The sequence below is a fragment of the Adiantum capillus-veneris genome, chromosome 4 (assembly GCF_014529385.1).
Source record: "Adiantum capillus-veneris isolate H3 chromosome 4, ASM1452938v2, whole genome shotgun sequence".
Classification (NCBI taxonomy): domain Eukaryota; kingdom Viridiplantae; phylum Streptophyta; class Polypodiopsida; order Polypodiales; family Pteridaceae; genus Adiantum; species Adiantum capillus-veneris.
This window is the reverse complement of record NC_140934.1, coordinates 20,936,096-20,949,455: the sequence shown is the minus strand read 5'-3', so window position 1 is coordinate 20,949,455 and position 13,360 is coordinate 20,936,096. Positions and strand designations below refer to the sequence as shown.

Here is a 13,360-nt window from a genome sequence, read left to right as displayed (position 1 = left end):
TGTGTGTGTGGGTGTGGGAGAGTATACCCCCTCTCATGCTTGGTCCACCTCTCTCTCTCTCTCTCTCTCTCTCTCTCTCTCTCTCTCTCTCTCTCTTTTGTATTATTTAATTATATCATTTAGACATGTGTCCTTTTTTTCCTCTTTGAGAGAAGGAACTTAATTATTTATTTTTATGCATCTAAATTCTCATTGGACCCCTTCAAAACCTATCCAATAGGATTCAAGCACATCATGAGGGTCAAATGGGAAGGATCTTGATATGTGTCTTTTATGCTTCTTAAGATATCATGTTTGAATTGAACACTCAAGCACATCATGAGGGTCAAATGGGAAGGATCTTGACATGTGTCTTTTATGCTTCTTAAGATATCATGTTTGAATTGAACACTCAAGCACCTTAGTCATTTAAGCATTTTGAGAGATTATCATTGAATTGAACACTTCAAGAACCTTAGTCATTTAAGTATGCGAAGCACCTCAAGCTTGGGCAAGGTTCCCACAAACACCTTAAGCACCTTAGTTAGCAAGCACGGCAACTACCTCATGCTTGGGTAGGATTCCCACCTCAAGGTCAGCCCTAGCTTGGCTAAGGTCAAAGGACTTTTTAACACTAACTTTTGGAGGTCTTTAATGAAGCTAACCCTAAGGTGTCATAAAATCTAATATCTAATATCTAACCAACCCAAATGATTTTCTCATATTAAATTGATCACTTAATGTGGGAGAATAAACGGGAACAAGTGTTAAGATATAGACATGTGCTTATAGATCTATCTCAACACGGGGCCAATGGTAAAGGGGCCCAAATGAGAGATGGTCTATCACAGAGCAAGGTTAACCAATGGAGCATAAGACCTTAGGGTTAGCTTCATTGAAGACCTCCAATAATGTGTGTAAAAGTCGTTTAATTTGACCTTAGGTAAGCTAGGGCTGAGCTTGAGGTGCGGGAACCCGACCCAGCTCGAGATGCTTGTCCTGCTTGTCATGCTTGGTGACTAAGGTGCTTGATGATTGAGGTGTTTGAGATGCTTGAGGTGCTTAATGATTGAGATGCTTGAGGTGCTTCACATGCTTGAGATGCTAGGGTTGCACTTGAGGTGAGAACCCAACCCAAGCTTAAAGTGCTTAAGAGCCAAGCTTGTGGTGGGAACTTGGCCTATGCATGAGGGGCTTGAGGTGTCAAAAAGCCAAAGATTCAATCCCTACAAGGAGGGGGCGAGCCCTACATGAGGGGGGATGAGAGAGAACACCCACACACTCACACAAGGCATGCATGGTACAAAGAAAGCAAAAGGGACACTTGTCAAGTTCCTCCTCATGTTGCCCTCATGGTGTGCCTGAAGCCTATTGGTTGTCCACCCAAGGGGTCCAATAATAAATTAGGAGATTTAATTAATTGATATTGCATTTATCTAGCCTCTCTCTCAAAGGGGAAAGGGGGACACTTGTCTCAAGGCTACCCTTGCTGCTTGTAAAGCCTCCTGCTTATGATTGGCTAGGCCTGAAGGGGTCTAATGAGCCTCAAGCATGAGCTACAAGCGGGGGTCGACCCAAGAAAGCTAGGGGGTTGCTTAGGGGGTATACTCACCCACACACACTCACAAACACTCTCATTGTGTGCTATGCAAAGTGCAAGAGCTCCCTCTCCTTCTCCAAGCAAGTAGAGGTTGAGAGACTACACCAACACTCTTGGCTATGGAGTGAAAATCCAACCAAGAGCCATGCTTCAATGCTTAAGCTTTCCATCTCCTTCTTCTTCATTACTATGCTAATGTATGCTAGCAACAAGAGTTGTGATAAGTGAGGAACTAATTCTTTCTCCTATGAAATGTTTCTTCTTCCTCTTCCCTACCCTCATTCCCTACTAGCTCTCTCCACCTTTGAAGGTGTTTGAGGTCTTGGGACTGAGGCTTGGGATAGTTAAAGCTTTCTTCATGTTTATGTTATGCTTGTGATGCATGAAGCTTTCCATCTTCATTGCATCACCTAGGTCACAAGGAACACAAAGATTGTATTGTAACAAGTCTCTCTTAATGGGAGAAATCATAATACAAATGCCTATTGGAGGGGGGACCGGCTCCACATAATCCAGTCCTCAATTGTTGTCATGTTCTCTAAATTCTCTCTCTTGCAAAAGTATTGTTCATGCCAAGTTAACTAATTGCTATGATTATGTTGCTATCTTCAATTATGTTCACCCGCTATGCTCACAAAGTCATTTCTCAAAAGTACTCTCATTAATTTCCGCTACTCTCAAGTTAAATAGGCCAATTCCATTACATAAGGTCTTTAAGCTCCATTAGATAGCATTGCTCTTTAGCATACCATCTCTCATTTGGACCCCTTTAACCTTGGCCCCGTGTTGAGATAGATCCATAAGCACATGTCTATATTCTAACCCTTGTTCCTGTTTATTCTCCCACATTAAATGATCAGCTTAATATGAGAAAATCATTTGGGCCGATTAGATATTAGATTTTATGACACCATCAAATAGGCTTAGTCACATCAAAAGACATATAGTGCCAAGGCGAGGTACGCAGGAAATTTTATAAAGATATTCAAATACAAGGTTTTGTCTAATTTCTAGAATCCTCATTGCTAAATGTCCTTTCAATTGACATGTGTGTGGTAAAAAAGATGCACAACCTTAGGGGTATCACTAGTGAGGCGTAGGCCAAAAGAGGCTTAGGCCTATGTCAGACGTGACCGACGGTCACGATTAAGCTGGCGGGTGTTGTCCTTCCTACCAAAGAAGAACCTAAGGCTACTGCCTATGTCCGTCGGGCTTCTAGGTCACACACAACGGCATTGCAAAGAACATACACACAACTTTTGCAGGTTGCCTCTGAGCATTGATTGGATGTTGAATAGGTTGGGTGAGTATGGGCGAGGCTACCCCCTCGGACGATCTTGAGAGTGCTCTGGCCATGACGTGGAGCTCATCCTTGGAATTTTTGTATCCACCAGCTGCGTGTGACAGCATGCAGGGAAGGTGCAAACTCATGATTGGTTGTATGTCATCAAGCCAGTTTTTGTTCACCCTAGTGTGACATGGGCCATAGTTCCGTTTAGACTACGCACAAGGCAAGTGCAAGCCATGACTACCTTTTGTGCTTTGGGGATGAACTGGCTTAGCCCTACGAGTCACACTATACACTCTTTTAGCTATGCTTGTCAGAGCCAAAACGCAGGCTGTGAGGCTCGAGCTGTTTTTACCACCCCTTGGGCAGGCTTGAGCGGGCCCGAACACTACTCGAGGTAGTCGTCCATGAGTTAGCATTGCAAGTAGGCATGGGCTAGAGCTTGCATTGTGAACAAGGCCCAGCCTTCACACTAGTCACACTAGGCTTCTAAATCAAACACTCCCAAAAATCAAAGGAGCCTCCAAGTGGTTCGTTGCAAATCAAATTCCCGGGACTTCGAACAACCAACACCAGGAGTCTGTGGGGGAGAGCAGCAGGATGGATGGCTCCGATGAAGACCCGTCTTCCTTCCGGCAGGCTCCGAGAGAGCCGAAACTGGCCATAATCGATGCTTCTTTCCATCATCAGCCTCTCGGACTTGATTACAGTGACACCCATCCTTCAACTCTTCAAGCTTGGCATTCATCTCACCCTCTTGTTTCTGGCCGCTCAAGCCGTGCAAGCACTGATAGTGAAGAGCTTGAAAATGTCCGAGAAGTCCTGCGGCAGAGGAGATTAGGTCGGCATTCAGCACTTATCAATCACGTTTCGCCAGGGGATACTTATTCTGGTATCAAGGTGTGCCTCTTAAACTACTTTTTTCTGTGTGAAAAAGTCACGATTCATGCACGTTGTTAAAATGACACAATTTTTTCTTTGCCTACCATTACAGTGTGACATTAGACAGCCTCATTTTCCTCCCTCTTTGTTAACTACACATTTCATAGGTCCTGATGCCTTGTGTAAGCTCTTTGAGAATGGGCCATAAGGTGACTTGGGTGTCAATGGAAGAGTGCCAAGGTATCACCGCCATCTTTTAACGAACTAGAAAAATTGCAATTAGGCTTTAAAACTGTTTCTTATCCGTTCTTGAGCCCTTTGCCTGGTTGAAATTAGATAAGACCTTACATGGTTAATAGAATGTTGTAGGAGTGTGTCGTTCTCGAGGGGAGATTGGGAAGGCATCGAGCCTTTCGTTATGAGAGATATGAGAGAGAAGAAGAAACAACAATTGGCACCAATTGAATGATGAATCTATTGAGTCAATGAGAGAGGAGAAGACACAACAATTGGCACCGATTGAATGATGAATCTATTGATTCAATGAGAGAGGAGAAGAAATAACAATTGGCACCAATTGAATAATGAATCTATTGATTCAATGAAAATCTGTAGAAGAACTGGTCAAATCGACCTCTAATAATCACCAAAGACAAGTAACCCTTTGAATTCTTGTGCAATCCGGCGGTGGATCACAGCAACGGTCTCCATGAAAAAGGTTCTATGTGTGCTCCAAACATGGCAACACACATTAGAGTTAGTAGGTGTAGAAGAGCTGAAAAACCTTCCACGACCTCCCAACGAAAAAGCAAATCAAACCACGTTTCTTCTTCACCTCTGAGTTTCTTGAGAGAAAGCATTCTCCCTTCCTCTTCACTTCTGGGTTCCTTGAGAGAGAGCTCAGCTTCTTCTTCTTCCGGCAAGCACCCTTGGCAATTGTTTTATTTTGCGATCAATCAATGAAGACACACGAGCAATTTTTGGAAGCTGAAAAGTACAAGGGCATGTTTTGTAGTCTCCTTCTCCGCGATCTCTCAAGCTAGTGTGTGGAAGAGGGAACCCTGGCCACATTATCATATGTACAAAGGAGCTGCTAATGTGGCACTTGAATTCTGAACCACAAATCACACTGCTACGTGGCAATCCGCACGGCACCAGAATTGCCAGCTTTTGGGCAAGACAAATTTGCATAGCTTTTTGGGCTCTACTTTTAGCCACACGAAAAGCACCTCGAGCGTCCAGTTTACGGTCCTTGTTACGCAATTTATGACTGCTTTTTTTAATTGGAAATGATCTGGTTTCTTTAAGTGGTGATTGAGTGGCCATTGGAATAGTGCCATGTCATCACTTGTGAAATACCCTCCTCTTGAAAGAAGAATAATCGCCCTCGATTACGCGTGCAAAATAGTCAAATGACAAAAACTAGCTCAGTAGTAGACACTGACTCTATGTACCTATGCACCAGAGTGCATACATCCAACACTTGCACAAAGATGACAGTCAATCACATTCACATCATATCCTCGTCGAGATCTCATATGAGAATCATGATCATTGTAACTTATTTAGTAATCACATTTATACCTTGCTGGTCTTTTCACAGATGTCGTGATCTATAAAATCTTGTTACCGTCACATTCACATCACTTGTCAGGTGAAAGAGATAAAATGTTGTAGTTATTTCATCTTTTCGCCAGGTACTAAAAAAAGACACATATGAGAGAGCACATGTAACAAGTTCATTTTAGGAATTCCCATTTTAATGTACATCTTTTCATAAAGTCATTTAGCAGAATACCGTCAGCTTGTTAGTATCCCTATATCTTATGGAGAAATTAGTGACTTTATTCCATTCTAGGCAATCTCTGACAAAGGAGTGGAGTCGCTCCCTCTCATGTAGCACACAGGCAGGCACCGTATGCAACCTGCTAATTCATCGTGCACTTTCGGAATAGACAGTGCTAAACCAAAAGCCTCAAGGTACAACTCTAGGATCCGGGGTGAATCTACTAAGTCCTCTTCCATCCACTTTGCATGTCACGTGACACATCCAACCCTATGTGTCCGTGGACAAGCTACAGCGTGACCAGGGTTCAGTTCAATCAAGTCAGTCTAGAATAGGAAGTGATCTGGCACTTTTGTGAGTCTGTTCGCAGACTGTGCATGTCCAAACACTTAGATTAGATGCATATCCTCTGGTTGCACACGGCATGACCATTAGATTCCAGTCAGATCCCATTAGTAGCATTTTTATAGTGCATAGACCTATTTTCCCTATTTTTGATATTTTTCACTTATTATTTTTAAGTGACTTTTGTTGGAAAGTAGGTAGGGCAATTTTGCTAAGTTTGTATATAAGCAAACCTAGCCCTAGCACTTTCTGGCAGAAGAGGCAGCAAGAGCACTCGCTCAACAGGAAACTTCTCAGCAGAACCCTAGATGCCCTAGCGTTTTTGCTTGACAGCATTAAGCTAGCGTTTTTGGACCAGATCAGCCGGCGTTTTTGCTCTTGCAGATTCCAGGCAATAGCAGATTCCACAACAACAGCAGATCAGCCCTAGTGTTAGCAGTTTTCTCCCGCAAATAGCAAAATTCAGCCCTAGCGTTTTTGGTTGCAGATCAGCCCTTGGTGTTTTGCAGTTCCATCGCGACAAGATCCACAGTAGGACCAGCGTTTTCAGTTTTCAGCAGTCAAACATCGCAGAAGAAGTCTCGAACCTCGCAGATCTCACCTTGCTGTAGCAGATCCTCGCCGCACGGTTAGATCTCGCGAAGTTTGCAGTTTCAGCCCGGAAAATGCAGATTTCAGCATCTGCGTTTTCAGCGCGTCGTCGTTGCATCGCCGTCGTCGCCGACATAGAATCAGAATTCAACAGATAAAGATTTGCAGATTTCAGCCATTAGCATTTTCAGATTTCAACCCGTCTCGTCGTCGTGCTCATCGTCGTCGACATCGTCGGCAAGTCCAAGTATTGTAGAGATTTGTGCAATCGTAAGTAGACCACTCTCACCATAGAGAGTGGGGCCTTCGGAGGAGGGTTTGACAGCTTTTCTATTGTCGTAATCTCCTCTCTCTCTCTCTCTCTCTCTCTCTCTCTCTCTCTCTCTCAGTCTCAGCACCTTCATTCACAGTGTTCATCCACTTTGTTTGCACTCTCTCACCAAAGGAACGGAAGGCTCTCCCTTCCGTAAGTAAAAGGAACCTTGAGCACAGTTCGGAGCACTCATCTTCAGCAAAGTTCAACATTCATTCCGCTGCACCTTACATTGGTATCAGAGCTTTGGCAGTGTTCTGTATCACTCAAAAGGAAAGAACCAAAAGAACCACATAATTTTTTTTGCTTGTTGCGATCGCACGTAACCCAAGTCCTCTTGGGCGTGTCGACTCCTAATTGTGTCTTTGAAGAGTGACAGGAAACCCAAGAAAGAAGGGCTTGTCCAGCCTCCCCTTGTGCCTCTTTTCACTCATTGAGAGCGGACCGTGCACTTAGCGGCCGGCCAATCGACGTGAGGTGGAAAAAAGCAATCTTGGTGTGAGCGCAAGACCGCCAAGGGGTGCACCCGCGGGAAAGAGCAGAACTCGGGTGAAGAGAAGATCCTTCTCTAACACAGATTGCAAGCGAAAGAAGAACCCCAAGAACCTCAAGACCCGCAAGAATCTCAAGAACTCAAGAACCCCAAGAACCAAGATCCCCAAGAACCCAAGTTTCTCGTGAACTTAAGAACCCAAGACCACAAGAACCCACAAGAACCCAAGACTCCAGTGGATGGTCATCACCCAAAGCGGAATGGATACTTAGCTTGGAGGTGATGAGCATGAGAGAGGTGAAGAAGAATTTTCCTTACCAAGAGGTTTTTCCGACCCTCCCTCTTCCCCATCTACGCCAAGGATTGCACTAACTCCTATGAAGGATTTTCCGTAGTTGTTTATGGACAAGAAGTTAGAACACGAGGAAAGAAGGGCAGCCATAGATCGTGACTACGAAGAAAGAAGGGCAGCCATAGATTGTGAATACGACGCAAGAATGGAAGCCATAGAAGTGAGCACGAGTGCGAGAACAAAGAAAGACAAGCAAGATTGATCGCGAGAACAGAGCAAGAATGTAAGAGATGTTGTGACTCTTTTCTCAAGTGCAGGCGCACTTTGCACAGAATCATGAAAAGGAGACTCTCTCAGTCTCTACTTCTCCAAAGCAAGACACACATGATTTGCATGATAATGATAAGCATGAGGAATTGCATGACAATGACAAAGCATAATGATTTGGATGACAATGACAAGCATGATGATTTGCTTGATCAAGATGTGATTTCTCACAAGCATGATGATTTGCATGATGATCAAGATGTGATTTCTCACGAGCATGATGATTTGCAAGATAAAGATGATGTGATTGTTCACAAGGATGATGTGTTAGTTGATACTTTTTCTAGTGAAGCTAACCTCATTGCAGATTCGATCAATCACGAAGAACCGATCTTGGCTCACGAGCCTAAGTTCAAAGAACCCCCTCAGGAACAACCGATCTTGGCTCTCAAGCCTAGGTCCACAGATCCCTCACACGAAGTATTATGTGTTCGAATGATTAGTTAGTACGCATTGTACAAGTGTTTCATTCGTGATCGTTTCCTGTATGTTAGTCTGCGTCTTTATGCGATTCCTTTTCCTAGGCATGGCGTATTGTACGTTGAGCACGATTCACTCATGGATGAGCACGGATGTATGTGGATTTTTCAAGAAAAGATGAAATGTTTGCATTCAAGGAATTTACATTCCATGTCTCTTCCTTGGCACGACACAGTCGTAGAAAGAGCACAAGAAGGATTGAGCATCAAACATCGGCATTTCCATTGTGATTTGCCACAGTTGATTGATTTAGATCAAAAAGTCAAGATTCGATCTCATTGTTTGTGTGTGTTTGATGAACGGTTTGGCACTCCATCTCTATGTTCATCTCCATTGCATGCACAGGCTCTACTGAAGAGTAGTATTTTTCCAGTCACTTTAGATGGAATAGGTATGTTCATGTTTTTGTGTTGGAAGTGGTTTCAAGAATTTTCAGCATCGGAGATTTTTGAAGGAGGAGGAAGCATGACTCTAGACGAAGTTGAAGCATCAAAGGAGCCACCGAAGACTTTGTCGCTTTCGGCGCGGCCCAGAGAAGCAAGCGTTGCAGACCTTTATGAAGTTCAAGTATCGCACGACCCACACATCTGAGTGGGCCGGCGAAGAGTCCTTTTCACGATTCCGGTTGTTGTTGCCGATCTCCCTCGACGCCATACAGTTCGGTACCAGTACCTCACTTTGAAAAGGAGGTGACACATCCAACTCTATGTGTCCGTGGACAAGCTACAGCGTGACTAGGGTTCAATTCAGTCAAGTCAGTCTAGAATAGGAAGTGATCTGGCACTTTTGTGAGTCTGTTCGCAGACCATGCATGTCCAGACACTTAGATTAGATCAGCGTCACCATGAAACGCGTTTCGGTAGGTAAGGGCAGGTGAAACGTTTCGGGCCTTGAAATGTTTCACTCACCAAGTGAAACACTAGCCGTTTCACTAACAAGTTACCATAGTTTTAGTTTCAAAGCCGTCAAACGCACGTTTCGGTCTCACGTTTCACTGTGCTCTCATTTTGGACTGAAACGTTTCGTGGTGAAACGCCGCGTTTCAGGGTGAAACGTTTCGGCCTTGAAACGTTTTGTGGTTACGCTGGATTAGATGCATATCCTCTGGTTGCACACAGCATGACCATCAGATTCCAGTCAGATCCCATCAATAGCATTTTTACAGTGCATAGACCTATTTTCCCTATTTTTGACATTTTTCATTTATTATTTTTAAGTGACTTTTGTTGGAAAGTAGGTAGGGCAATTTTGCTAAGTTTGTATATAAGCAAACCTAGTGCTAGCACTCTCTAGCAGAAGAGGGAGCAGGAGCACTCGCTCAACAGGCAACTTCTCAGCAGAACCCCAGATGCCCTAGCGTTTTTGCTTCACAGCATAAAGCTAGCGTTTTTGGACTAGATCAGCGAGTGTTTTTGCTCTTGCAGATTCCAGGCGATAGCAGATTCCACAGCAACAGCAGATCAACCCTAGCGTTAGCAGTTTTCCCCCGCAAATAGCAAAATTCAGCCCTAGCGTTTATGGTTGCAGATCAGCCCTTGGCGTTTTGCAGTTCCATCGTGACAAGATCCACAGTAGGACCAGCGTTTTCAGTTTTCAGCAGTCAGACATCGTAGAAGAAGTCCCGAACCTCGCAGATCTCACCTTTCCGCAGCAGATCCTCGCCGCACGGTCAGATCCTGCGAAGTTTGCAGTTTCAGCCCGGAAAATGCAGATTTCAGCATCTGCGTTTTCAGCGCGTCGTTGTTGCATCGCCGTCGTCGCCGACATAGAGTCAGAATTTAACAGATAAGATTTGCAGATTTCAGCCATTAGCATTTTCAGATTTCAACCCGTCTCGTCATCGTGCTCATCGTCGTCGACATCGTCGGCAAGTCCAAGTATTGTAGAGATTTGTGCAATCGTAAGTAGACCGCTCTCGCCATAGAGAGTGGGGCCTTCGGAGGAGGGTTTGACAGCTTTTCTATTGTCGTATTTTCTTCTCTCTCTCTCTCTCTCTCTCTCTCTCTCTCTCTCAGCACCTTCATTCACAGTGCTCATCCACTTTGTTTGTGTCCATTGCACTCTCTCACCAAAGGAACAGAAGGCTCTCCCTTCCATAAGTAAAAGGAACCTTGAGCACAGTTCGGAGCACTCATCTTCAGCAAAGTTCAACATTCATTCCGCTGCACCTTACATTGCATCAAGAGCCGGATAGTTCTTGGACTTGACCAAATATCGGCGGACCAGCTTACCCTTCACTTTTCTTTCTCTGTGCTCAAACTTTGATGATCGATAAAAAACTGTGAAATCTGCTCCAAGTAAGTAATGCCTCCACTGAGTCAGAGCGTTTATCACTGCTAACAGCTCTTTCTCATATATCTATGCAACCCGCTCAGGTCTTGAGGACATTCTACTCTTATAAGCTATGACATGGCCCTCTTACATTAAGACAAGCCCCAGACTGCTACCACAAGTATCACAGTAGACCTCAAATGGCTTTTGTGAATCTCGCAATATCAAAACAGGTCCAATTGGCAACTTCTTTTTGAGTGTATCAGACGCTGTAATTTTTGAGGGTCCCCAAGTGAACGGAACACCTTCGAAGTCAGGGTATGAAAAGTCAAAGCAATCCCTGCAAACTTTAATGAACCGCAGGTAATATGAGCACAAACCCAAAAAGCTTCGAACTTTATACACATTCTTTGATCTGGCTCCGAATGGTCTATATCTTGGCCAGGTCCATCGAAACACCCTTTGCTGAGATGATGTGTCCGAAAAAGTGTTTCTCTGGTAGGAAAAACTCACCCTTCTTCTCGTTGATCACCGATTTGTGTTTCTGCAGTGCCTCAAAGACTTGCAAGAGATGTTTTCTTTGCTCTTCTTGATTCTTGGAGCATATAATGATGTTGTTAAAGAAGGTGCCCATAAGACTGTACCGGCCTCCCTCTTGCCGCTCGGACCTCCTTGAGAGAGGGTTTGTAGGAGCAAAGGACGTGTCGCTCCCCCCTTCCCCCCCTCCCCCCCCCAAAAAAATATAAAAAAATAAAATAAAAAAGTAGTAGCAGACACAGATGCAGGCTCCTGCTCCACCAGAGGGGGACTTCTACGAAGCCCCCTAGCTTGACTTTGTAGAGCCGACCATCCGGCTTGCTCTATCGTCGACAAGGAATGCGATCCTTGCAGCAGATGTGGAGCGCCTTCAGGCCACCTCCGTCATCTGCAAGATTATTCGCACCCGACCCAGTAGAGGTGAGGCGCGACCTCCTCTAGGCCAGCCTTCTTGCAAAAGTGGGAAAGATTATTGACATACGGCTCCTCTGCCATGGTTACTATCAGATCTAGTTCGATCTCTCGAGATGGCTTTCAAGGTCCTTTTGATGAGTGCGCTGGCCATTAGAGTAGTCAGGGCTCACTTTCGACAGTGGCGCCATTGTTTCGACCCAGCTTCTGATGTTCTTATTGAGAAAGTAGACTTGCCCATTTTGGTATGCTTCCCTGGCCTGAGGAGAGGGTACCTTTTGCTTTTATCTAGGATTGATTCTGAGATTGAGTGTGTTTTGAAGACCCCGCACACGACAGCTTCAATCGCTGCCAAGACAACAGGTATACCTATTGTACGCGTTTTGGTTTGGGGCACCCAGGTCCCACACACGCCCGAAGGTAGTCCTTCTTCCTAGGGTGAGTGGCAGCTGGCTCTGCCAGAGTGTGGAGTATTCGGGTCTCCTGAACCAGCGCTTCATATGCAGACAGATGGGCCATCTTGCGATGGCCTGTCCTCGCAAGGGATCTTGACCCACGACACATGCTCAGCCTCCCAAGACTGGACCGACAGAGCAGACAGAGACCTTGGGTGCACAGGCTAGCACTTCTTCAGAGATGGGTGGCTAGCAAGCTAATGGTTGGCCGCAGGTACATGGCCGTTGTCGCCAGGGACGGGTTCGCCACATTGCACCCCCTGTTGGTCTACCCACGACAGGCTAGCAACATTGGGTTCCTACAGGGAACCATTTTCACCCTCTACAACAGGATGCTTCTAAGGAGCCTCCTTCCACCTCGGTCTCGTTGCCATCAGCCCCTCCACCCACCCCCCTTGCTTGCTGACACCCCCCCGCCCCTCCCATCGTCCCCACTACCCCCGTAGCCTCCTCTTCTGACACTTCCCATGCTCCACCACCGGCTCAAGGGACAAGACACTCTTTAGTAGCTCAGAGATCTCTTGGTAGTGCTTTCGCTACGAGCTGGCTGGCTCGGGAGGGACTACCTTACTTGAGGAAGCCATTTTTGGTGCAAAATTCTCCTATGCGATAGTCCTGCTCGGGCTAACCAGTTTCAACATTCACCAATGATGGAACTTCTTCGACTACGCTTTTATGCGGTTTCTTGGCGACCCATCCCTCAACCTCGAGGCAACTTGTTTCAGAGTACATGTTCTTTTTTTGGCAGCCAGAGGTACCGAGGCCTTGGATACAGCTAATAGTTGGCTGTAGGTACATGGCTGCCGCCGCTAGAGATGGGCTCGCCACTTGCCCCCCTGGTGGCTGACCCACGATAAGCCAGCAACATTGGGTTCCTACAGGGAACTGTTTTGACCCTCTACAACAGGATGCTTCTAAGGAGCCTCCTTCCACCTCAGCCTCGTCGCCATCAGCCCTTGCACCCCCCCTAAGTACTGAATCCCCCCCCCCCCCCCCCCCCCCCCTTCGCTTCCTCCTGCCCCTCCCATCATCCCCACTGCCCTCATATCCTCTTTTCTGGCCCTTTCCACACTCCACCACCGGCTCAGGGGACAGGACACAGGACACTCTTCAATAGCTAGGAGATCTCTTGGCAGTGCTTTTGCTACGAGTTAGCTGGCTCGGGAGGGACTGCCCTATCCGAGGAAGCCATTTTTGGTGCAGACTTCTCCTATTGCGAAAGTCCTGCGCAGGCTAACGAGTTTCAACATTCCTCTGATGATGCGACTTCTTTGACTACGCTTCTATGCAGTTTCTTGGTGACCCATCCC

The 13,360-nt window shown here is 45.7% G+C and overlaps 1 protein-coding gene across 1 annotated transcript in view; it reads left to right on the top strand.

Annotated features, from left to right (window-relative positions):
* Positions 1–3,363: 3,363 nt before the first annotated feature.
* LOC147458837 (uncharacterized) overlaps positions 3,364–13,360 on the top strand; it is a 130,105-nt gene continuing 120,108 nt past the window's right edge. Inside the window, exon 1 of the mRNA XM_086510262.1 lies at positions 3,364–3,767. Within this exon, the coding sequence (XP_086366388.1) occupies positions 3,468–3,767 (300 nt within the window). The 5' untranslated portion in view covers positions 3,364–3,467. The remainder of the gene's footprint in view (positions 3,768–13,360) is intronic.